Raw genomic sequence first — 27,533 nt, 5'->3', positions numbered from 1 at the left:
GTGTCATCAGCCTGTTGCTCTCCCACAAAGTCCAAGAGAAGAGTCAAAATCTCTGATTCAGATCATGGGGAGGGTTTCCATTCCAGTTGGGAGGGGGTCTGATCTGGCTGGATTGGAGCTGAAGACTGGGATGTCCCTTCACCAAGGTCTGCAACCTCCTGCACACCTGTGAGGATTGCCGCTTCAGGTCAGCCTGTGGCTGGAGCTAGGGGCCCCTGGCCATTGGAGGGGGTTCCCACCAGCTCAGTTAACAATTCTCTAAAGTAGCTCCTGTCCCTGCCTAAAATAACTGGGTAGGCAAGTGTCAGGGTGAGACCAACCATCAGAGGCTCTTCTCGTCTCCCCACCGTTAAAGTCACTTCTGTGTGGGGGTAGGCGCTCACATCTCCATGCACACACTGTAACATGACAGTGCCCTGAGTTGGGCCTGGATTAGGAACAACTGCACTCTGTACAAGGGTCTGGGCACACCCCAAAACTACCAGCCCCATCACTTCTCTCCCATTTACCTGTAGTGGAATGGTCAGTTTGTCTGGGTCCCCTTGGTGTGCTCATGTCTGCAGAGTCCAGATCTTCCCAAAGCTACATTCCACATAAGGACAGTTTCTGGACCAGAGCCCAGAACGGCCACACATGAAACACTGATCTGATCTTGGATGGTGCATGGGGTTTTCTGTTTAGGTACTTTGTTGGTCTGGTCCCCATGGACCACCCTGAGTTCCAGGCCAGGGATGGTCCCTTGACGTGCCACTGGTGGGCCTGTGGTGTCTCAAACTGAAGTATGAGTAAACAGCTCTAGGCTTCTGGGGTGGGGAACCCTGGCACCTCTTGATCTTCAAGCCCGCTGGGGCTCTGGTAAGGGGGGAACATGTCTACATTCCTCAAGGACCTGGGATCCGCAGGTGGTTCCGTCCTTTGGCAGTACAGGGCTCTTGGTCCCAGATGATCCCTGGGATGGGTGTCATCACAGGAGACTTGGCAGCTAGGTAATTCTCAGTGAGCTGGATGGCATCCATCATGGTTTCAGGATGGTGCTGCAACACACATTTTCTTTCCCCTGGGGGCAGGATCTGAATAAACTGCTCTAGTAGGATCAGCTCAGCCACCTGCACTCCCATCTTTGCTTCAGGTTTGAGCCCTCTTCAGCACGAGTCCTGCCTCTTCTGAGCGACCAGATGTGGTCAGGCTCCCAGTGGGCAGTGTTCTCTCTTATTTTTCCCTACCATCTGTGGAATCACTTCCATATTGGTGCACACAACAAATTTCATGTGGCGAAGTGGGGCCAAGGGGTTTGGAGTGTGGGAGGGAGCTCCAGGGCAGAGGGTTGGGTTGTGGGGTGGTGAGGGCTCTGGCTATGGCTGCAGCCTCTGGGATGGGGCCAGGGATGATGGACTCAGGGCTGGGGCAGAGGGTTGGGTGCAGGGGGATGAGGGCTCTGGATGGGGGTGTGGGCTCTGGGGTGGGGTTGGGGATGAGGGGTTTGGGGTGTGAGAGGGGCTCAGGGCTGGATCAGAGGGTTGGGGGGTGAGGGGGGGAGTGCAGGCTCTAGGGTGGGGCCAGGGAAGTGAGGTTTGGGGTGTGGGAGGGAGCTCAGGGCTAGGGCAGAGGGATGGGATGTGAGGGGGGTGAGGACTCTGGCTGGGGGTGTCGGCTCTGGGATGGGGCCAGGTATGAGGGGTTTGGGGTGCAGGTTGCCCCAGGGCTACGGCAGGGAGAGAGGACTCCCCTAAGTTCTCTCTCCCTGCAGTAGCAACTGAGCTGGGGTGGAGGGGCGCCTCTCCCCAGATGCAGCAGCACCAGGGAACCTAGTCAGTGGGTACTGCTCCCTCTGGAAGCATTGATGAAACATCTCCTCAGAGATTTCTAGGGTGTCTAGGATCGCTGCCTTAACTCAGGCACATTCCTGGGTGGTGGCAGGGTCTAAAGCATGATGTGTGGTCTGTACTATCCCAATTAAATACAGGGCCAACACTGCAGCCCATTGGTCTTGGTGCCACCAGGCTACCATGGCCACCCGCTCAAAAATTTCTAAAAAAGGCTCAGGATCATCATCAGGCCCCATCTTGGGAAGTGTGATGGGGCAGGGTTAGTCAACTCTGCTGGAGCACTGGGTCACAAAATGGAAGCCACTTGCTGAACCAGCTACTGCTGCTGGGCTGCCAATTGGTGAACTAGCTGTTGCTGCTGCATCACCATCTGCTGCAGGAGTTGCTGCTGTTGCTGTTTATAGTGGGCATTTTGTTTGGTCATCCACTTCAGCAGCTCTTCCATCTCCATTCAAGATTATTTTCTTCTGTTGTTTTGGGCTCTCTCTCTTTTTTTTAAAAAAAATCCCCTTCAGCAGGGACTAGGGCATTGCCCACATTCTCCACCACTTGTGATAGAGCCTTCAATGGGCTCTTTCCCTGGGCTACTGCCTACTAAAATCTCATTATTTTGTGGCATGGCCCCTCTAGTCTAGTTACCCCACAGTTGGGGCTTATCTGCAGGATTGCCTGGGCAAGAGGAAGGCTTACTTTTCTCCAGTGGCTGTGTTGGCTGGCAGGTTGCTGCTCCATCCCTTCAGGCAGGCAAACAGGGAGTTCCTGTCTCCTCATCAGTCAGTGTCTGACTGAGCTAGGCTCCCTTCTTTTCTCCCTGCTCCAGGCATGGCATGGGGCAGGGCTACAGGTTTTCTTTAATCCCTGATGTGCAAGGCAGCAGTTTCTCTGCTTCTTCACATGGTGTTAAAACCAGCTTAGCAGGTAAACAGGAAAGAATTTTGGATCACAGTTGGGCTGCTAAAGCTTAGCACTATTTTAACTCTTGTGTCCACCTTTTTGCACAGATGCCTGACTATTGGACAACCCCACAGCATATGCATGAGAGTTCCTTTTTCTTTGGTACAGAGCCAACAAACATCAGAAGATAAGGCCTTTAATTCTATGCAACCTATCTGATGTCCAATGCATTTTGAATAAAATAACCTCAGATGCACAGAAGCATTGTTAATATTATGTAATATGCTCTGCCACTGGGATTCTTTAAAGGGCTTTGATAAATCCTATCCCATCCTTTCACAGAGAACTCCAGATTTGGGGCTGGTCTATATGGGGGTGGGGAGGGGAAATCGATCTAAGATATGCAACTTCAGCTACGCTAGTCGGGTAGCTGAGGTCAACATATCTTACTTCGACTTACCTGGCCTTCCTCATGGTGGCGATTTGACTGCTGTGGGTCCCCATCAACGCTGCTTACTCCTCCTGTGGAGGTGGAGTACGGGCGTCAATTTCCAGATTGATTTATCGCGTCTAGACAAGACGCGATAAATCAATCCCCGATAGATTTGATTACTACTCGTCGATCCGGCGGGTAGTATAGACGTACCCTAAATAGACATAGTGGACATGGGCCTGAAGAGTTTATGAAACATGTCTAAGGTCCCAATAGTTCTGGAGCTTCTCAGAGGGAATCTAGGGAACCCAGACCAAATTGTCATATTAGCAAGTGTCTAAGGGCATGTCCATGTGCTTATATTCAGTTGGAGCTGTCTGGAGCAGAACTCTGGTAAATATTTTCAACTGCCCTACAGTTTTCATGGCATGTTGTTGTGGGGGAGGATAATAGAGGGGCTCTGGGAAATACTCTATGAGAATTTAAACCCTAGGCATGTCTACATTGCCCCGTAGTTTGGACCTACTTGGTATGAATAGCAGTGTGCACCAAAGAGCTGAGCTGTAACTCCCCCATGTGGGCACCACGGGTGTGAACATAAAAGTTCCCTGTTCACACTAATGACCTAAACTACGGGGCTGCATAGACATGCTTTCAGTTGTATGTACTGCCACTTCACTGACAGCTGCATGTCAGAACATTACTTTAGTGTTAGAAAAGGGCCAAAGTTCTCACCACTGACTAATTAGGAAATCCATATGATCCCCGTGCTCAGCCAGTCCTCCAAATTATAGGTTTGTTCTCACTCTGCAAGTCTGAATTGCCTCAAATAGATGCTCTTGCATGATCGCAAGGATGAAATTGATACCTCTTTGCTAGGGTAGCCCACACCCTTCATGCAGTCTACTTGTTTTTCTCCACTGGGGAAAAAGAGAAGCTGAGTGGACCCTCAGGGAAAATTGGTTACATTAATACACATTCAATTTCCACCAATGTGTGTATAAAGATATTAGCATGCTGGAAATGGTTTGATATCTCTGACTTGATGAGAACATAATAATTTTGTAGGTCTGGGAGTCCAAACCTCTCCTTGGGGATTTGGAGTCTTTTAAATGATAGTCATGGCATTGACTAGAGACCCATGGGAAGGATACAATAATATTATTATATTTTCTAAAATGGAGGGATTATACAGCTAGACTGTTTGGAATATAGAGGAGCCCAGGCAGAATATTGATTTTTATTGAGTTAACCCTTCCCCACAGGCTCAGGGAGAGAGGATGCCACACATTGTATCACTATTTGAGAGTACAGAATCTAAGTTTATCTTCAATCTGCCTATATCCTTAACTGGTTTGTTAATAGAACTCATCATAGATATAGGCTTTTGTGAGTGCTGTAATACCTCCTGAATTATAATTGCTTACTTTGCCAAATTCACATGACATCTACAATATTTTATAGAAAGCTTGTCTCCCTAACTCCAACAGTTCTTGCTCCACACTTGTTGAAAGATATTTATAGACTTATCTGTTGGAATTAGGTCCTATTTGATCACTGAAGGAGTGATCCATAAAGTACCAGGTCTCGTGTTTTAACTAATGTTTTACGGGGAATAATTAGATTCTTGCTGGAGAAGCATAACTAGTATAGTGCTTAGAACTATGCCATAACAAAAACACTGAACTGGCATCTATTCACTGTGTTTTTGGATTGTGTCATGTAACATATATCAACAGATGGAAGAACTGGCAAAACTTATATTGGCACTCCCACCAACTGAATGTACCCACCATTTGTAACACTGATAAGCAACTTAGTTGTACTGTTACATCCTGGGCTGCTCTTGGGTGCTGTAGCTAAGGGCACTTTTTACACATGCATGTGGTGAGAATTGTTTTTGTTTTTTGCTTTTATGTATATCTTACCACAATTTTCCATGCCTTTGTCATCTCAAGACTGTAGATCAGTGGTTCTCAACCAGGGATATGCAGAGGTCTTCCAACATCAACTCACCTAGATATTTGCCTAGTTTTACAGCAGGCTACATAGAAAGCACTAGCGAAGTCAGTACAAACATTTCATACAATGACTTGTTTATAGTGCTCTATATACTATACATTGAAATGTAAGTACAATATTTATATTCTAATTGACTGATTTTATAATTATATGGTAAAAATGAGAAAGTCAGCAATTTTTCAAAAATAGTGTGCTGTGACACTTTTGTATTTTTATGTCTGATTTTGTAAGCAAGTAGTTTTTAAGTGAGGTGAAACTTGGGGTACACAAGACATTATCAGCTGCTTGAAAGGGGTACAGTAGTCTGGAAAGGTTGAGAGCCACTGCTGTAGATTAATGTAAGGAACTCAATACCTTGAGACTACTGAGAAACTTAAACTAGTGCAGTATGCAGCTATCTGCTCACTAATCATTCATGTTGGGAGCACATTATACCACTGTTTTAGGACCTCCAATGTCTTTCAGTAAGTTTCTGGGTGCAATTCAAGATGTTGGTGTTAACCTGTAGAAGACTCAAATGATTTGTGTGACCTGGTTATGTGGGGGATTTGGAGGGGTGCTGCTCTAACTTTTGGCAGCTGGCCCTTCCTTCTGGTCCCCCCAGAAACACTTACTGTCCCTCAATATAGTCAAATAATGGCTGTGTGTGTATCACCATGCTGATTGTGGAAAAGACTCCTGAAAAACCACAGCCATGGAAGGGTTATTTCTTTGCTATCTGATTTGGCATTTACAGAAAAATGACGGCTGTTTTTTTGCACGAACACCTTCTTCAAAGAATGCTATTGGCACTGGGCTTAGGGAAGACAGATTTTCAGCTTTCCAGGCCAAAGGAGTAGGATGGTAACATAGCTGTGTACAAGGAAAATAAACAGAAAAAAATGGTACAGGAACTTCTGGGGCTGTCTCGCTGGGGTCAGACACAAAAAGGAGAAGCCATGCTCAGATGCCACTAGGCTACTGTCACCATTGTTAGAAAAAAATGGTATGAAAAGGTTCTGCTGCTGAAGAGAATATAATCATCTTCCAGACACCCCAAATAAAAATGATTTTTGTTTTGTTTTATCATGATTTGATGCGTTATTCTTCACCAAACTTTTGGAAGAAGATTCAGTCCTTCAACAATTTGCTATTGATCAAATCAGCCTGTAGAGGGCCTCCTTGCATTGAGAGCTTTTGTTATTACAAAATCCTGTTAAAATGATAGGTGCAAAAGGAGGGGAGCAGAATACTATCCATGCTTTGGTTATTTTACAAAATCCTTGAATGTCAATGGCCATCACTTGTGAAAATTAAGATTAAATACTTTAAAAACATATATAGTAGTTTTAAAGCAGGTGAACATTAAAATTATGATAAACTATAATGCTGTATTTAGTTTATTCACCTTTATTCTGAAAGCATCTTCAAGAAAAAATGTAAAACCATGGCAAATTCAGAGTAAGAGTACATCTGTTAGTTTCTGCTTTTAAAAACCACATATACTTGTATGGGTAATTCCAAGCTGTAACAGATACTATACTGAATATATTCTGACAAATTTAAAAGACATTCAGTCAAAATAACAGAAATAAGGCTGGATTAGAGCAATGGTCTTTCTATTTCAGGATCAAATGCTCCACAAATGATGAAAGAAACACCACAGTAGGCATTTATGGAATAATCTTCCCCCAGAGAAAGTTTACTCCTAGTCTTGTATAAATTACAGGTTGGTTTCCAGCCTGAAACAAAACTCTTCTTAAAAAATTACTATTATAAATCCAGATATCAATATACATATTCCACACATAAAGGCAAATGAATATGTCTTTTTTTTTTTGCTCAGAGTATTTGCACCAGCTGATACAAGAATGGCATGTTGTGTAAAACTCATGTCTTGAGGCACATCTGATTTGTCATTGATTTCCATGACATTAAGAACTGAGTTTTGAAAGTATATTTAATTATAATTATAAACCCGGATGGAAAATAGTATTTTCCAAGAATATTTGACAATATTTTAAAATATATATATATGGAAACAATTCAGTTTTGTTTTTTTTTACAACAAACAAACAACCCCACCCTTTCCCCCAAAGGTCAGTTTCTAGCTCTTGAAAACCAAACTGTTTGGCTTTCCGCTTTTCATAAAAAAACACAACAAAACAAAAAAAATTAGGGAAAAAATATTCTGTGAAAAATTGGTTTAAAAAGTCTCTTTTTCATTTAAAAACATTTTAATAGAAATTTTTGACCAGCTGTATTTAGTTTATGTCTGTTAGTTAAGCTATGGTTTCTATGTAAATTGCAACATTACTTTGATATTTTCAAAAAGCATCCATTACATTATATCATTTGTCCAAGTGCAAGATAGAGCCTGATTGCTCCTATCTGGTATTTGTCCCAGATTCACCAATGAATCTGTATGCCAAAGCAAAGAAAACCCTGTAATGCTTGTACTCACCGCACAAGTCACTAGCTTGTGTAGCTGGAAGGCTGCTACAGCAAGCTGGCACTTTGCCTTTGTTGGGTTCAGGAAAAGGATCACTGGAGCACACTGCTCTGCTGAAGGTCCATGTGCCACTGGCACTGCCCAACTGCACACACATGCTGTCTGGTTCATATTTCTCCAATACTAAACCTAAATTTAGTGTACTGTCAGTGTGCATTTAGAAACTTCATTATTGCAAGGAGTCATGATTTTTCAGAATTGCCTATTTTAATTATTATATTTATCTTATTAACAAGGGACTTTTAAGTACTACTGCAACGGAAATTATAAAAATTTGATAATATATAGCATCATAAACACACACTACACTTCCCAGGTGCATGAGACAAAATGCCCATCCCAAATTCCGTATGACCTAAGGCACTAATAATGCGGTGGGGTATGGGCCTGTGCAGAACCCCACTGACTTTAAAGGGGCTAAGCATTTTTAGAGGTAGCAGTGGTGTTGTCACGCAAATCGGCTTACAGGGTGCAGGCTGAGTAAAGTCACAGACAAATGCACACAGAGTAGGTGTCAGTTGGTAAAGCAAAGGGATGCAGGTATGAGAGGACTGATTATTTTAAAAAACTGTAAACTGTATCATTCTTTGTCCTTAACCTGCAGAGCAAAGTCCTCTTGAAGGAAGGGCTAGGTAAGGCACATGCTACTGTACTTTGCTAAAAAAGGGGTTACGGGAACAAGTGGTGGGGAAACTTCAGTGTCAGATGAAACTATGTGCACTGTTGGTAAATAGGATCTGGGCAAGGCTGAGCCACAAGCCAGGAGGCAGGCCAGGCTGCAGCAGCTTCCACGTGCACAGGATCTTTCACCAACCCCAGCCAACTCACCCAGATCCCACTCACTCACTAAAAGCCCTGGGAACCAGAGGGACTGGGAGCCTTGCACAAGGGCACGAGAGGAAGACACAAGGTTAGATGGTGTGTCCTCGAACACACACACTGACTGAACATTGGTAGTGCGTTCCCCAACACTGACCCCAGCAGCGTACCGCCACGTTTTAAGAAAGGGCAGCTCCCTCCACCACACACCACCCTGTACAGAGATCATTAAGCCTTGTTTCCAACACGCCTGCCCAGGAGTGCTGGAACAATTTGTATAGTGGGGCTGCTGAGAGCCATTGAACCAAACTTTAAACCTTGTATATGATGGAAACCACTTCAAGCCCCAAGGTACGGCAGGTCCATCACCTATGTGCCTGCCTGCTCCACTACCCCCTGTACTCTTCCACACCCTGTGTCCCCTGCACATCTCACCCACTCCATTACCCCCTGTACTCACCCCCACATGTCCCCCACATACTCCACCCTGCTCCATTACCCCCTGTACTCACCCTTGCCCTGTGTCTTCAATACACCCCACCCAGTTCCATTACCCCTGTACTCACCCCGTGTCCCCCACACACTCCACCCTGCTCCATTAACCCCTGTACTCACCCCAGCCCTATGTCCTCAATAAGCCCCACCTGCTTCATTACCCCCTGCACTCATCCTGCCCCCTGTCCCACACACCCCACCTGCTCCATTACTCCTTGTACCCATCCTGCCCCGTGTCCCACACACCCGTGTTCCGTTACCCCCTGTATTCACCCTTTCCCGTGTCCCACACACCCCACCTGCTCCATTACCCCCGTACTCGCCCTGCCCAGTCCCTCTCACCCCACAAAGCTCCATTACCTTTATGCGCCCCCCAGCACTCAATACACCCCCCATTAGCCCTTGTACTCACCCCTCCCAGCTGTCTCCCTGCCATTTATGCCCCACCTAACGCCTCTCTGTGGACCCCCCCCCCCCCGTTCCTACCACCCTCACCTGCGCCCTCCACACCCGCTCCCCTCCCGGCCTTCCCCCCTCGCCTCCCCGCCGAGCACCGGGAAGTGCGGGCGAACAAGGGAAGGTTCGGCGGCTTCTCCGGCCCCCGGCGAGGCAGCCGCTGCCAGCCCGGCCTCGCTTCCCTGCTCCAGGCGCCTCCTAGCGGGCTCAGCAGCAGCGCTGGGTGCGGTACCTTTCCCAGGCACGTCCCCGCTCAGCCGCCCTCAGCCCGACTCCCAGCCCGCTCGCTGCTGCCAGGGGGCGAACCCACCGACCCACCCCCCGCGGCCAGCCCGTCGCCCGCCCGCCCGGCGCGCCCAGAGCCAGTCGGCGCGGAGACACGCGGCGTGTGCGCGCGGGACGCGGCGAGGGGAAGGCAGCGCCCGGCGCCTGTCGGAGCAGCAGCAGCATGGCCGGTCCGAGCGCCCTCTGCTCCGCGCTTGGGCTCTGCAGCATCCTGAGCCTCTGGGCTCTGCCGACGCGGGCAGCGCAGCGGCAAGAGGACACTCTCTACATGTGGATTGATGCTCATCAAGCCAGAGTCCTGATAGGTAAGCTCGGGCTCTACCCCCTCGCCTTAGCACCGGCTCTTTGCTCCAGTTAGTGTCTCCCTGGAGGTGCTTCAGCAACGTGTTTGCCAGCCCCATGAAATCGCCCTGCCTAGAGGCTTCTGAGTTACTTCTCCAAGCAGTTTGGTAACCTGCACTAGTGGGGCTCCTGCTGAAAGGCGTAGCTCTCCACAAAGACTAACCCGGTGCGCTTGAGCTCTGTGTTTTATCCGCGAAAACCGAAGTGCCAGTGGAAACTTTAGGTGGTTCAAACGTTGTTGTTTGTAGCATAGGAAAGGGAAAGTTTATCCCAGTGGTTAGTCTTCCCAAGAACTAGGTGATAGCCATAATAAGCATTCTCCACAGTAAATGTTTTTCGTCATACATGATAATCCTGCTTCATTTCCCACTTTCTAGGCTGTATATTTTTGTTTTACAGGCTTTGAAGAGGATATTCTGATTGTTTCAGAGGGGAAAATGGCCCCATTCACTCATGATTTCAGAAAAGCCCAGCAGAGGATGCCAGCTATTCCAGTTAATATCCACTCTATGAATTTTACCTGGCAAGCAACAGGAAGGGTAGGTACAGATTGAGATTGGAAGAAGAAAAAAAGCCCTCTTTAAATATGTTCAGTGGAAGCAAATATTTAGTTTTTAGAATATTTTAGGAAACTATTTCTGATATGTGCCAAAAAGACACTAAAAAGTGAGCCCTTAATCTAGAATCACCTGTTATAGGAATTATTTATCTAGCATGGAAAATGTATAGTGCTTTTTAAAAAAGTCAGAATGAAACACTGTCCCTAACTCAAGGAGTTTATAATTTAATTCAGACAACACAAAATATAGGGTAACATGGAAGACTGTGAACACCTTATTGATGTGGAAATTATTATAAGGAAAATTCTTCGAAGAACTAAATTTTAAAATGGGATTTTAAGAAGGAGGGTATGCTTTCTTTGCTGATAAACTAAGGATAAAAGAACCAACAAGATTAGACAACACAAATTCATGAGGAAGACATTAGCTAGCCTTAAATGAAATTTTACAGGCCAACAGTCCATAATGTGTATACAATTTTGTTATTTTTTTTTAAAGCATAAGGTTTTAGCATATGGAGCTCTACTATGACTCATTTATTAAATACACACACGCTGTTTCAGTATGCATAGTTGTGTTAAAATAGGAGCTGTATTGCCTAGATCTATTTCTACAAAGTATAATGGCAAAACTATGCAACGTTGCTATCTATTGAGCCCACAATTCTCTATTCAACTTTTTTTTACTGAAAAGATAAAAAGGTATGGCACACTTTCATGCACAATTTGACAGACTGATAAATATGTTAAATTTGCATAACACTGCATCATGTTGGTCTAAAGTTATTATGGATATGGAGACATATTCAGCTCAACAGAAAAGAATTCTAAATAAAACAACATTAAAAAAAAAAGCAGTCCATGCATTTTATACAAGAGAATGTTCAGTAAAAAAAATCATGTACTTTTCAAAATATTCAGTGAATATTTTGGTTATAGTTTGGTCAACTTTATAACTATGCGAGTTTTCTATTGTTTAGAAACATTTTTTGCAAAATGATCATTTATGATTCAGGAAATCTCTTACAGCAACTGTCATACCATTCTATCTATGTTAGGTACTTATATGGCTCCATTACCATAGTATCTGAATGCTTTGCACTCTTTAATATATTCATCATAACAACACCCCTCTGAGGTAGGGAAGTGCTCTCATCCCCATTTTACAGATGAGGACTGAGGCACAGAGAAGCAAAGTGACTTGTATGGGGGCTGAGGTCACAGGAGTTCTATTTGTATCTATAGTTATATAGAAAACAAAAATTATACCACAGAGTGCTATTTAAGTAATTACCTGTAGTTAACATGTCCCAGGACGAGCACGATTGTACACCTGTCCATGAGGAAAAAATATCTTATTGGATAGTGGGATTGAGACAGAGAGAACCCAATTCCTTTTCCCTATCCCCTTTTTTCTTTTCTGCTCTAAGTCCCCTTCTACTGCAACCCAGTGAACAGTTTGTTGGGAAGCTGTGATTGTAACATTTGAAATGCATGGCACTGCTCACATGCTTAAAGTAAAGCATGTGTTTAACATCTCTACTGGATTGGGGTCAGGGTATTCAGCCCCTTGCAGGATCAAATCCCATTTGAACTGTGAAACAAATCATTCTTCTTTCTCTTTAATTTGTTTACTGAAATCATATTAGTTAAAACTGCCTTGACATGCTTAAATATTTTAAAATTTAAGAAGTAATTAATCTACAGTTTCAATGGCTGTACATCTACATCCAGAAATGCTATTTGAATATCTCCCATGTCAAAATCAGGTCAGAACTATAGAAGGAGTTTAATTTCTACAGAAACCGATCGGCGTAATTGATTATTACATAATTCAGGTAAAAAAATTAAGATGAAGTGAAGGATTTAGTTAAGAATAAGACATAGCAATTATTTAAGGATACAAATGTTGACATTTTAAAAACACAAACCTTAATTCTGGAATTTTTAAGGTAAGGTAAAACAAAAATAATTGGAAAAAATAATATATGGAGATAAAGTACTATAAATAACCTTAACTCTGTCTCACTCCTCCTGTTTCTAAAGTAGTCTTAGCGTTCAGTCATGAGTCAAATAAATGCTAAAAATAACATAGGCTATTCATTTGGTGGAAAACATATAATCCTGTTTAGTTAGCACTTACTGCCCCATCCACCTCCATCCTGTGCATACAGAGTATGTATACCTGAACAGTTTGTTCCAGTGGCTGTGGATATTTAAACATGCTGTATCAGTGCAGATTAGGTGAGGAGTTCTAACTCACAGCCCAGATGGGGTGACTATGGTGACTTTAAACCAGCTTCATGTCTTTCCAATCCTGGGCTGTTCCAGGGGCTGGCGAGCCCCCTGATATAACTGCCTGGGGAGCCTAAGTTCTGGCAGGCTCTCTGGGTTGCCCTCTGGGCTGCAGTGCTCCCTGGAATCTCCACAGTAGTGTGTACTGTGGCCCACCCCCAACATGCCTTCCTGTTCCAGTAGGTTCTCAGAGGCCAGCCTTACCTCTGACTTCCACAGTTTCTGTGCCAAGGATATCTTCCCCTGGTGGGAACCAGGGCTTTTTGACAGTGTCTGTATATTGTTCCTGTCCTTTTTCCTGGTGTAAAGGGGTTGGAGCCAGAATAAGGGTCTTGCCCTAGATCTTGACAGTCCATAGTCAAAGCAAAAAGATTAATTAGCACTGTACTGCATCTAGCACACTGGGGTCCTGGTCCCTGACTACGGTTCCTATGCGCTATGGTAAAGCCAGTAAATAAGAATGATAATTTTGAAATAACATGCACCTAATTTAACTTAGTGGCAGTGCTAAGAGGGCAGAATTAAGGTTGTCTGTGGTAACAGAACTCCATTTTTCCAATATTTCCAACATTTGAAAATTTTTTACTTTAAATGCACATTTTCAAATGTTTTCTTTTTATTTTAAATGTAAGGGCTTTTACAAATATCCGTTGCACACTCCAAATAAGTACTATGTGTTTGAAACCTTTACTCAGCCTTAGTTTTTGTCTGAGAATTTCCTTAGCTTTTTGATAACTCTGTCAAGAAAAAAAATACCAGTACTTTTGCTATACAGAAAAATATATTAACCATAAATAATAGACTGCCTCTTATCTAATAGCTGTTAATTAGCACATCATGGTCCTCTACTTGCCTGAACTGCAGCCACATGTGTTCCATGATGTGTCTTTGGACTTCTCATGGTCCTTATGCCCAGATGGTTTTGCCTCAGAGCTATGCAGGAGTTCTTTGGGAGTTCCAGAGTTCCTGGGACATATGAACTACACAGTAGCTATGCATGGTTTCTAATACATGCTAGTCCCCCTGCAGATCCAGCAGATATTAGAAACCATGCATACACTATTGTACAGCTTCTACATCCCAGGAGCTCCAACAGTTTGGGCAAATTCTCTGCTACCATGCAGCTTGCATTCCAATTTACACCTATGCAATGTGGGTGTAAAGCACTAATGCATTAGAATGGAAGTGTTTTATGTCTACTTTGTACAGCTGTAATGATGACACAAGGTGCAGGGCAGTGGAGAATCTGCCCCAGAGTCTGGAAACCCCTCATGGTCCTGCATGGCTGGGTAGGTCAGCTCCCAGTCAGATCTTAAATGCTTATTGAAATGAACAGTTAACATTTTAAGAACTGGATTATTCTTGTATTTTGTGTAAATTCAGTTAGAAGTGATTAACAAAGATAATAAATGTAAATATCCTAGTTCTAATATTGTGATCTTTGCAGTTGGACATTTTTGTTGTTTCTGTAGGGGGGAAAAATCTCTTTGATGTAGGAACTGTTAAAGCCCTTTTCATTAGTAAATGAAAAATGTTTGTTTATTTTAATTCTTGAGCAACTCACTGTGAATAAGGGACTTCAAAAATTATGGCAAATTGTGTGGGAGGGAGAACTAAATTAAGAGTCTGATACTTCAAGGTTGTGAGTACCCTCAATACTCAGTGAGTTCAAGAGCAGCCACGGGTACTGCTCAGTCCACCTTATTTATTAGGACCTTACTTATTAAAATTCCACCCAGTATTACCTATGCTGTGTAAACTTCATAACAGCTGTAGTTTTATGTTTAGAAAAAATGTACTTCAGAATGTTGTACAGATGTTCTGTGTTTAAAAAAAAAAAGTTCCCACTGGATAATATTGTACATTGCATACATCTGTGTAACCACTAGAAGTCACTGGTGTTGCTTCATTTTTATATCCTACAGATTCTTGCAAAACAAAGTATAAGTGACTTGCGGGTCTGTTCTATTCTCTTCTTGAAGCTGGGGGATGTGTGTGCAGAGCCTTCTTAATTTGGAGAAAAACAGTCCCTTGTGCGCTAACTTGTGCTGCAACATGTTTTACTTTGCCCACTGGAGGAAAGTCCTACAGCATGCAGTTGTTGGTAATAGCACTTCAGCAGTATTTAGCAATATATGAAGGGGATAGAGGCTCCAAACCTTCAAACACATATGTATATGCTTAACTTTACTAATGGGAGTAGTCTCCCTGATTTCAGTTGGACTCTTTTGGTAGTAAAATGAAGCATAGATGTGAGTGTTTGCAGGATCAGAATCAACATGAAGGAAAGGCTTTGTCAGTGAATAGGAGGTAAGTACTGGAGCATAAAGACAAAATAAGTGTCTGATTAATTCAGTGGGCAGAGGAAGAGTCAAGATCAAAACCAAGATGGGTTTTTTTGCTCCAACAGTTACCAGTAACTGTGAATAATGCAGTAGCAGTGTCCAGTCGGTATGGTGAGTTGAGGAGCATGTGTCACTCGATGATGTTTTCAGCATACCTTCTGTTTTGCAAAAGGAGGGTTAAGAAAGGAGATAAAATTACAGCTCAGAGAGGCTGATTCTGATCTCATCCACATGGGGGTAAATCCAAAATAATCCACTTAAGTATAAATATAAAGTAATTCCAATTATGTGTCTGAGATCAGAATCTGGCTCAGAATGAAGGAATAAGAAAACATCTGACTATGTTAAAAGATTTATGTGCTTCCTCCCTCCTTCAGGAAGATGAATAGACTACTTGTTATATACTATTATTGACATAATGGGAGAAACAGATTTAAATATTACAACACCACTGATAAAATAAAGGGAAAACAAAAGATGGTGGATTTCAGTTCAAATATTTCAGAGGAATCGCTGAACATACATAAACACATCATTTGTACATAGCAATTACAGCAGCAATTTTTATTATTTCTAAAATTGCCTAATGTGTACAGGCCACATTTTTTTCTAATGGAATTATGACTGTTTTGGAAGCTATGATAAATGCGGTTGCATAACTTTGGACTCTTGGGATTTACAGTAGTACCTTCACTGTGGTTTCATGTCAGCAAACAGAGGAAATACCTTGTTTTCTGACCTCTGTACCACAATTTCAATGTGAAATGTGAATATGTTTACATACTGTGGGCATGATTTTTAAAAAGGGGGTTCTTGTATTAAAAGCATAGCTCTAAACCTTTAATATTTAGATTCTATTCTGCTGTGGTATTTTGCATCTTGGTGTTGTAGACATGCCACCAGGGATCAAAGAGTAATGCTATAGAGATCCCACTTCATTTAGTAAAGCAGGCATGTGCCAGCCATCTGTTCTATCTGCTGATAGAAAACAGCAGTAAGTTTCTCAAAGTTTTGCCAAAAAAAAAAAAAAAAGGCTTTATTGCTCAGTAGAAATGACTTACAAGGCACCTTATAAGCTACATCTGGTTTCCATAGTAATTTACATGGCATATATGTAAACTACACAATTACACTTTTTACACAGCAGTGTAGTTGTGGAAAATAAACCCTTCAATAGAATTTTCAGTGCTTACTCTTTTCTTTAAAAACATTTCTAAAAACAAAACAGAGATGTGCTTTGAATAAAAAAGCGGAAGTAATAAAACTTTCAATGTTTTTACAGAACTCGCTGTTGACAAACACTGGAATTAAAGGTACATCAAACTTTAAAATGATATACTGGAAAAAACAGATCTCTCCCTATGTTACTAACCACACCTTTGAATTTTAGACCTCAATTTACTTTTCACTACTTACTGGGTTTATTTACTTTCACAGTGCTCTCAACTTGGAAAATGAATTACATCAATTTCACATTGGTTTATAATCAATTTCCCTTTTAGGTTCCAAACGCTGTAAAATTACGGTTGCAAACAGTGCTATGGAATGATTTGTATAATAAGAACTATTTCCAGTAAAAACAATTAATGCATTAAAACATTTGTTTTGGCCACAGGCATTGTGCATATCTTATTTTTGTAATATCTAAATTTTGGATCAAATTTTTGTTGACAGTATTCCTATCAAAGCACCTTATGTGCATTTAAACACATACCTGGGGCCCCATTCTCACATAAGCTATGCACAGATCTATTATTTGACCTCCATTTTCTGAAATGGTAAAATATTAGGTCATATTTACAATATTTACATGCAAAGCCACATGCGTTTTCTTTTTACAGTAGTTTGAAAAATGTTTTCACCATATGGAAGTGGTAGATAATAGTTGAGTAGAATACTCAAAATAAATGCTTTTAAGTGGATTTGAAAGATCACGTAAAGTCTGTTACATTTCCTGCCTGTTATACCAATCAGGGTGAGAATACAAATTTCATATAGACATTTTTTTTTGAAGGTGGAAAATCCCATTGGGTTAGTAGAGGAAGCCTTATTTTATTTCTGTTGTTAGTTTGGGGAAGATCTATTGATGTTAATTTTCTGGATGATGCTTTTATAAGGCCCAATTCTGCAATGTGCAGAGTGTCTCCTATGAAATGCTGAATACTCTCCTCCTCCACAGAATGTACACTGCTGGCATCAGTGGGAGTTAAGGGCACCCAGCTCCTTATAGGATCAAGCTCATATTTTCTGATTCTCTTCAGAGAAACCATAATCATACTGATGTTCTTTTTTAAGTTTATCCTTTTAGACTGACAGCCCTGGAGCATGAATCTTGTGTTTAGCCACATAATAGTACAGTACTGTGTACACAGTATAATAGTGTGAGCTTCCTCACATTCTCCTTCTGACCTGCTTCAGCTGTGTCCTGGAGGGAGCACCTCTTGCAATTCATTCTTTATGCCCCTTCAATCCTTGGCTTTGTTTCTAAGACTACCAACAAGGGGAAGAGGAAGTAATGCCAGTACAACGATGGTTTTTGTGATGTGCCTATGCTAGAGCTGGTCTGTAAACCACTGGGATATTCTGGAGATGACCTCAGGAGTTGCTGGTTACTCCCTGCAGAGCATTCCTGTATAGCTAGACTTTGAGGAGTGGAAGTTCTGGAATGGGTATCTGGCTGAAGACAGGAAAAATGGTTTGTGGGGCAACTGGAAATGGATCTGAGGCAAAGGAAGTTGGATTTCAGTTCCAGCTCAGAGAGTAAGCCAAGCTTGAAAGAAGGGCCCTACTGAAGTGGGGCCTAACTTTTGTGGGGCCCTACACTGATGTGAAAACAGCTTGAAGATGACCTGGGGCCTGATTCTGATCTTACCTATGTAACTCACGCACCTCCTGAGTGTGGTGTTCAGTCCCATCTAGTGGCACTGAGACCACTTAGAGAAAAATAAAATGAGTTTGCTCTACAGCCTTCACTAACAGCCAGTTGGCTTTTAGCTCATGTAGTAGAGGCTCATGCACTAAGCTCCAGAGGCCCCAGGTTCAATCCTGCCCGCCTGTCACAAGTGTAGGTGTAACTATTGAAGCGAATGCAGTTATACTGATGTAAAAACAATGAGGGTGAGAGAAGAATCAAGCCCATGGTTTGGAGATCTACTGGCTCTGGAAAGTCTAAGTTACTGAAGACACCGACATCAGGGGCCTGGTTCTCTGTTGCATTATACCACCTTTACAGCAGTGTACCTCCACTGGTTTCAACACACGTATGCCCTCTAACACAATTTGGGCAGATTCTTTGGTCCACTAAGTTTACTTTGTGCCACATATGCAGCACAGAGTGAACTTAAACCAGGGGAGGAGAGGACACATTGAATGTGGAGTTGGGATCTAGTGGATCCAAGCTCTTCTATGCCTGATCCTCTGCTGGTGTAAGCGCTGCTAGTTTCAGAAATCACTGTAGGGCCTTTGCTGCACTAACTTCCGCTGGTACTGGCTCACCAAGGTCCAGGGAACTACAGCTGGCTTCCTGCACCAACCGCTCACCCTTACATCTGAGTACAGCCCAGACATAGTAGAGAATCAGAACCCTTAAGTTCAACCATACTATCGCCAACAATGCACTCAAAAGTACTGAAAAATCACATTGCATTTCCCAACCTTACCTCAGACCTCTAAATATATTTTGTTATATGACAGTATAAACAAACATCTGAAACAGTGTGTATGTGTACATTTCACCAGTATTAGGGGATTGTTTGGCTTGGTGCTGCGTATTACACCGTTGATCTGACTTTTTTGAAAGTCATAGGGTAAATAGAAGTTTATTATGTTTTTAATAAGTTATTCTGAGTATGTGATCAGCAGTTTTGTATTTTTTCTCCGTTTGGTTTGTGCAGCTGCCAAGGTTGTCATTCTGAGATGATAATTTGTCCTGGGAACTGGAATGGTGATTACGTTACTTGATGATGTAGTACTAGAAAGTGATGCATTGCAGTGTTCACTTCCTTGGTGCGTGCACCAAAGTAATAGTACTGTTGTACTGAAAGTGAGTATGTTAGAGTGGATAATGGGCTAATAATTGAAGACCGGTTTCAGTACTGGATGCGGTTGTTACTTTAACTTACAACTTCCTTACTTTTAGTGTTTGCATATTTGTGGGAAATTGCACTTGAGCCAATTTAGTGTACATAAATATGAGGGCTGAGGACCCACGGCTGGTGACTGGATGGGAGAGCTGGAGAGAGGGACTGGCCATGGTGAGCCAGGCTTAGCTAGTTTCATAAAGCAATAGAAGCCTGACTCTATAAATCCATGTGATTTGAGAGCCTTCTCTCTTCATGCAGTACCTTGTTAGCTGAGGTGCTTGAACTGACAGTGCCCTGGTTTAAAGAGGATGCTGCTGGCAGGATGTTCTCTCTGAAGGGCCTCTGACACTCAAACTGGGTCTCGCAATTGATCAGACAGAACCTGAATCTGTTAGTCTTCAGAGCACACAGCAAGATCTGTTCCCTTCCCCCACACTAGTAGGCTGGAGTAGGCTAAGAAAGGGGATAACAGGGTAAAAGTGTGTATAGGGGCGGTTAATCCTGGATGGGTGAATATTCTGTTCTTTAGCTGGAGATCTATAAATATGTCTAGTGTACACTTGCAGAGAGCAAATGGATAGGAATTCGCTTGGCTTTTTTAAAATACTGAAGTAAACACAGTTATAAGGCAGCCCTACCTGCAGAAGGCTGCAGCATGACAAATGTGCCCAGCCTCAGTTTCCCTTTTTGTCTATTCTTGAAAGGGACATAGCCTTTCAGTGTCCAATACAAAACCCACCTTTGGGCATAATTTATTCATATACACCAGTACAGTAGTTTCTTGTAGTAAAACCATTCTCCAGTTCTCACAGTAAATACATAGGGACACAAAAGTTTTTCCATTCCCTTCTCAAGGGATATCATCTCCTAGTCACCCATGTGAGAGTCAATAGCAGCACATTGTTCCCAGTTCCTTTTGCCCCTGATCCAGGACCCCAGTCTCCAGGCCTCCCTGTCTCAGAATGACCAGTGTCATGACTCTTACCACAGCCCTTCAAGTTCCACTACTGAGGCTTCTCTGCCTCTGAGTCCTACCACTGTTCAAGGAACCCCTCGCTAGGACCAACTCCTTGTTATGGGCCTCCTCCTCTCAGGTCTTCACCCCAAGTCTCCCTGCAGTGTTCCACCCCAAAGGCCTCCCCACAATCAGGGGTCCTAACTTTGGTCAGTTCTCAGCAGCAGTTCTGTTCCAGCTCTCCTCAGGACTCAGCTCTTTCTGCTGGGTCTCCTGTAGCTCTCTTCCAAGCCACTCTTGACAGCTCTCACTGGCTGCTTCCTGTCTCTGGCTCCTCTCAGTCTCTTGGTCTCATCTGCCAGTCTCATTCTTCTAGGACCCAGATATCCTCTCATAAATCTAACTGGGGTCAGCTTCTGAAAGGGCTAGTATCACCTTGTGACAACTACATAATTTATATTTCATTTTGTAAAGTGCTTTTAGATCCTTCAAAATGGAAGTCACACTGTTATATAAAGATATATAGGCAGTGAAAGGAATATGAAAAGAATATAAAAAAAGAGGAACTGGTAAGAAAGTGTTTGGTCTGAGACAGAGAGGACCAGAGGTGTGGACTGAACAACACTGAAGTAGACCCCTGCAAGCAGCCAAGCCTGAAAAGAAGACTTGGCCTGGACTTTTGTTATCTTACAGTTTTGTTTGTTAATGAGTCAGACCCCAAGGAAAAAGGTAACTTTTGACACACCATAGGACACATGGACTGTGTCTTAAAGCAGATAGGAAATTCACCTGCCAACCAGTCTGTACACTGAACTGCGATCATAGGAATGTAGGACTGGAAGGGATCTCAATAGATCATTTAGTCTAGTCCCCTGCACTGAAGCAGCTCTAAGTATGTAAGTGGATAACTAGACCATCTGACAGGTGTTTGATTCACCTATCCTTAAAAACCTCCAATGACAGAGATTCTACAATCTCTCTAGGTAATTTGTTCCAGTGCTTAACTACCATTACGGTTTGGAAGTTTTTCCTAATGTCTAACCTAAATCTCCCTTGCTGCAATTTAAGCTCATTGCTTCTTGTCCTATCTTCAGTGGTTAAGAACAATTTATCACCCTCCTCTTTATAACAGCCTTTTACACACTTGAAGACTGTTATCATGTCGCTCCTCAGTCTTCTCTTCTCCAGACTAAACAAAGCCAATTTTTTCAATCTTTCCTCATAGGTCTGGGTGGCCAACCTAAGCCTGAGAAGGAGCCAGAATTTACCAATGTGCATTGCCAAAGAGTCACAGTAATATGTCAGCAACCCTTCATTAGCTCCCAGTCCCCCGCTTACAGCACCTCCCACCCACTGGCAGCCCTGTCAATCAGTGCCTCCCCCTCCCTCCGTGCACCTCCCAACCAGCTGTTTCGTGGCATGCAGGAGGCTCTGGGGTGAAGAGGGAGGAGCGAGGGCACAGCAGGTTCAGGGGAGGGGGTGGGAAGGGGTGGAATAGGGGCAGGGCCTGTGGCAGAGCCAGGGGTTGAGCAGTGAGCACCTCCGCTCCCCCACACATTAGAAAGTTGGTGCCTGTAGCTTCAGCCCCGGAGTCAGTGCCTATACAAGGAGCCACATATTAACTTCTGAAGAGCCGCATGTGGCTCCAGAGCCACAGGTTGGCCACGTATTTCATAGGTATGTTTTCTAGACCTTTAATCATTTTTGTTTCTCTCCTCTGGACTTTCTCCAATTTGTCCACATCCTTCTGGTGCCCATAATTGGACACAGTACTCCAGTTAAGGCCTCATCAGTTCTGAGAAGAGTGGAAGAGTTACCTCTCATGTTTTGCTTACAATATTCCTGCTAGTACATTCCAGAATGTTTGCCTTTTAAAAAAAAAAAAACCCGAAAAACCCCAGTATTTAGTTTGTGATCCACTATAATTACCAGATCCTTTTCTACAGTGCTCCTTCCTAGGCAGTCATTTCCCATTTTGTATTTATGCAATTGCTTAGTCCTTCCTAAGTGTAATACTTTGCATTTGTCCTTATTGAATTTCATCCTGTTTAATTCAGACCATCTCTCCAGATTGTCAGGATCATTTTGAATTCTAATCCTGTCCTCCAAACTGCTTGCAACCTGTCCCATCTTGGTATCATCCACAGACTTTACAAGTGTATTCTCAAGGCCATTATCCAAATCACTGATGAAGATATTGAATAGAACCATTTGATATGCCCTTCCAGTAAGATTGTGAAATATTGCTAACTACTCTCTGAGTATAGTTTTCGAGCCAGGTTGGACCCACATTATATATGCCATCAGTGAAAAACCTAAGGATTCAAGTTATCAGTAGTATGAAGATAGAAATGCTTCATTCATTTGCAACAAAGAAGCTAATTGAAGGATGCATCTGAAGGAGTATCGTAAACAAAATAAGCAAAGTTATGCCATTGTATAATTCCATGCTAAGAGGGTCCCACTAACATTACCATTAGGAAATTTTTCCTAATATCTAGCCTAAATCTCCCTTGCTGCAATTTAAGCTTTAAACTGCTGCACCCAATTTTGGGTATTGTGTCAAAGTTCCTCCTCTGCCTTGGTGGGTTCTGCGCTTTCTGGCGAATTTGCTCACTTCAGAGGTTCACGGCAGTCCTCAGTTTGGCTCCTTTTGTTAGTGGCACAAACCTGCCATTCAGTTGGCTAACCTCATCGCTGGCCAGAATGGAGAAAAGGAGAACAATCCCCTGCAGTCTCTGCTGGCCCACCTAATGGGTTGGGGGACTGGCCAGAGAGCTTCCCCTCTGGTGGGACCCACAGTCCAGATCAACTCACCTTATATCAAATAGGGAGGTGAGGGGATTGGTGGAACCTGGGCCCCCCCTCTACTCCAGGTTCCAGCTCAGGGCCCTGTGGATTGCAGCTGTCTATAGTGTCTCCTGTAACAGCTGTGTGACAGCCACAACTCCCTGGGCTACCTCCCCATGGCCCCCTTCAAACACCTTCTTTATCCTCACCACAGGACCTTCCTCCTGATGTCTGGTAACGCTTATACTTCGCAGTCCTCCAGCAGTATGCCTCTCACTCTCAGCTTCTTGTACCTCTTACTCCCAGCTCCTCACACATGCTTCTCACTAACTGAAGTGAGGTCCTTTTTAAACCAGGTGCCCAGGTTAGCCTGCCTGTCTTAATTGATTCTAACAGCTTCTTAATTGGCTCCAGGTGTCCTAATTAGCTTGTCTGTCTTAATTTGTTCTAGCAAGTTCCTGATTGTCCTTGAACTGCCCCTGTTACCTTACCCAGGGAAAAGGGACCTGCTTTTCTGTCTGCCTTCTATCACTCTCCTGTAGCCATCTGACCTGACCCTGTCATAGCAGCAAAGAATCCTGTGGCACCTTATAGACTAACAGACGTCTTTTAGTCTATAAGGTTAGTCTATAAGGTGCCACAGGATTCTGTGCTGCTATGACAGATCCAAACTAACACTGCTACCCCTCTGATACTTGACCCTGTCATAGTATATATTTAATTCCATAGTATATACTTTCTGGAGATGTTTCAGAGAAAAGCTACTAAGCTCATCAAAAGATAGTTGTGGGAGTTAAATTTCTGCAGTCTGTCTAGCTTGGAGAAGAGGCTGTTGTACACAAAAAATGGGACCATAAAGACTTGGGTAAGGACCTGTTTCAACTGAGCAACAAGCAAACGTGTGGACACTTCTGATCTCTCTCCTCACCCTACCCCAAGCATAGGTTAAATGTAAAAGTTTGCTTTGTTTTGTTTGCTTGTTTTTAAACTCATATGATACTCACCATTTGGACTTTTGTCCCTGGAGGTACTGGTAGAATCCAACTTACTAGGATATATAGGGGAGAAGAGGAACGGATAGTTATTTATTGATTTCTCTAGCACTTACTGCCATAGCTACTGAGCACTCTAATTAGAAAAAACATATTAAAAAAGATAAAATTATATATGCTACCCATAATAAATTATAACATTAAAACTAAAAATACAACTTTCCTGATTGTTTCTAGGAAACATTCACAGAATAACCATTAGCTGAGATAAACAACTAACTAAAGTTTAAAAAAAACAACCAAATGCTAAAGAAAATAAATAAGCCTGACATCAAGCCTGGAAGCCTGACAAATTCAAATTCTGGCCAAAGGCAACACATTCCCTAAATGGGGGCTCTCTAAGGAGAAGACCTGCCACCAGGCCTGAGAGTTCAACCACAGAAACCATTCGCTACAGAATTCCGTCCACCCTCAAGTACTACAGTTGGCAATGAGGTGAGAAGCAGTCTGTTGTACTGTTAGTTTGTAGACTATTCAGGGCTTTAAAAGAGAACAGGGAGCCAATTCAGAGATTTGAGCACTGGCATTATCTGCTTATAATGACCTGCTTATCTCTGGAAGTAGGCAGGTACATTCTGGACCAGATGACAATTTTGAGTGACCTTCAAAAGTAGCTCTAACTAGAGTGCACAACAGTAGTCTGTCTAGAGGTGACAAAGGCATAGGTAATGGGAGAGGTCACACAAACTTTTGGTCAGTTGTAGAAGATGAAATGCACCATGGACCACCATCACTACCTGCAAATCTAGGAGCAGTGACATATCCAATAGGAATCTTAGACTGTAAACCATTTAGGCAAAATTCAAACATGATGGACACTTTCAGTAACTGGCACAGACACCACCTGAGCCAATTCCTTTTAAAGGTTCGGTAAATGTTGGTCTGATCTTTTCAAGTTTGATTCTCGGTTAGTTCATATTCATTCAGGTCTCTTGCTGAGCCAGGCACTGGTAAATAAAGGAAACTAAAAATTATGTTTGGTGAAAAAAAGAGATTCATCTGAGTTTGATCAGTATGCTGATGTCATTTCCCCCTAAAGTCTGTTTCCCCATATGGTCTCCCATTGAATAGACATGACGAGATGTGCAAGATCCTACATGAGGGCCCTCAAGGAGGATGAGCAGTTCCCTGGCCTCACACTCTGGGATCTCTTTGAGGATGGAAAGAATTCACTTATGCCTGCAAGGTGTTTACCTATGGATGCTCTGTGCTCACAAGCACCAGATAGCCAAATTTGGAATGGGGAAAGAATCTTCCACCAGGGTGTATTGGCAGGCACTCTGGGTTTTGGTTTGTGCAAGGCTGTGTTTTATGTGTGTTTGTTTTTTGTGAGTGTTTTTTGGCCTTCTCCTAGATTTGCCTAGAGCACATCTGTTAGGATTAGGTGAGCATGATCAAATTTCTATGATTGCAATCTGTGAGCCTTCCTTTATGTACCTTTCATCGCTAGAGTCCTCCCTTTTTGGTCAGGGTTGTGACAGAATGCAGAAGCTTACACTGCACTACCTGTCTTGTGGATATAAATTATAGGACTTCATGACATCACAAACCACTCAAGCTTCACTCCCTTGGTTACCATGCCAGCAGAACCCCTTTGAGTCTGAGCATTGTTACCCCTTTATATAATGCACAGTTGTGTTGTATCTATGTGAATATCTTGTTTAGTTAACTAACCATTTTTACTTGCCCTATGAATCATTTGCAATCATGGATACCTTATAATTCATAGACCTGATGTCAACTCAGGCATTCATATTATGGTATGCCTACACTGATAAAGTTACATTTTTATTCATTTCTAAAACGCCAATTTTTAAGGCATTTAAAGTGTTGAACTTTGAAAAAAGACCTTTGAAAGGAAATGCTGCCAGCTATTTTTTTGGACAGCGAAATAGTTTCTCCAGTAAAATATAACCGAATTCTGTAAATTAATTAAATTAATTAAATGGAAAATTATGAAATGGTCATAAATGCACCGTGACACTCTTCTGACAACATGAGCAGTTATTTAACAGCTTGGTAATAAAGTGAAATAATGAAATACTAAGGAGGTATTTTACATGAGTCAAAGAACAGTTTGTTCCCATTCATCTTTCTTTTTGAAGAGAGTGTTTTGGGTTCAGATTCAGCACAGTTACAATGGGAGTTGTATCTACTTATCTCAGAGCAGAATTTGATCTCTACATCTGAAAACCGAATAACAAAATGAAATATAATTATCTCTTCACATCTGCTCTAGAAGTTACTTGGTAAGACTATAAGAAACTACCTTAAGCTAAAAAGGTCCACATTCCCATAACTACAGTCTAGTGTTATTGTGGATGTGCTAGTTACCCATGTTGTGTGATTAACTCCATATTTTGAAATGTGGGAACTGGTAGTGGCAAGAGTATTTTCAACACAGAAAATGTGTCCTGTATCAGTGGATGTACCATCTTCTACATGAGCCTCATAAATCTCTGGCTTAGTTTATTAGATTGCAGACTTTCAATCAAGAAAACACCCTCCAACCTGAAACATGCAAAGATGTGTCCCACCTTTTCCTGCGAGGAGAAAGGCATTATATTTGAGTAACTGTATTCTTAATTTCAGAGTAGCAGCTGTGTTAGTATGTACCAGCAAAAAGAACGAGGAGTGCTTGTGGCATCCTAGAGACTAACAAATTTATTTGGGCATAAGCTTTTGTGAGCTAAAACCCACATCATCGGATGCATGCAGTGGAAAATACAGTAGTATATATACACAGAGAACATGAAAAAATGGCGGTTGTCATACCAACTCTAACGAGACTGATCAATTAAGGTGGAATATTATCAGCAGGAGAAAAAAAATTTGTAGTGATAATCAGGATGGCCCATTTCCAACAGATGACAAGAAGGTATGAGTAACAAAAGGGGGGAAATTAGCATGGGGAAACAGTTTTTACTTTGTGTAATGACCCATCCACTCCAAGTCTTTATTCAAGCCTAATTTAATGGTGTCCAGTTTGCAAATTAATTTCAGTTCTTCAGTTTCTCGTTGGAGTCTGTTTTTGACGTTTTTTTGTTGAAGAAGTTTGACTTTTAGGTTACTTTTTCGCTTACAGACAGCCCCCCAACCTGAAGCAAATACTCACCAGCCACCGCCCAACAAAAACACTAACCCAGGAACCTATTCTTGCAACAAAGCCCATTGCCAACTTTGTCCACATATCTATTCTGAGGACACCATCATAGGACCTAATCACATAAGCCACGCTGTCAGAAACTCATTCACCTGCACATCTACCAGTGTGATATGTGCCAGCAATGCCCCTCTGCCATGTGCATTGGCCAGACCAGACAGTCTCTACGTAAAAGAATAAATGGACACAAATCAGACGTCAAGAATTATAACATTCAAAAACCAATCAG

The 27,533-nt window shown here is 42.6% G+C and overlaps 1 protein-coding gene across 1 annotated transcript in view; it reads left to right on the top strand.

The window, feature by feature from the left end:
• The first annotated feature begins 9,805 nt into the window (after window positions 1-9,805).
• WIF1 (Wnt inhibitory factor 1) overlaps window positions 9,806-27,533 on the top strand; it is a 60,606-nt gene continuing 42,878 nt past the window's right edge. Inside the window, exons 1-2 of the mRNA XM_032775251.2 lie at window positions 9,806-10,026; window positions 10,463-10,602. Of these exons, the coding sequence (XP_032631142.1) occupies window positions 9,885-10,026; window positions 10,463-10,602 (282 nt within the window). The 5' untranslated portion in view covers window positions 9,806-9,884. The remainder of the gene's footprint in view (window positions 10,027-10,462; window positions 10,603-27,533) is intronic.

Source organism: Chelonoidis abingdonii, chromosome 1 (genome assembly GCF_003597395.2).
Source record: "Chelonoidis abingdonii isolate Lonesome George chromosome 1, CheloAbing_2.0, whole genome shotgun sequence".
NCBI classification, from domain to species: Eukaryota; Metazoa; Chordata; order Testudines; family Testudinidae; genus Chelonoidis; species Chelonoidis abingdonii.
Note: the sequence above shows the minus strand (reverse complement) of the source record. Positions and strands in the feature narration are given on the sequence as shown.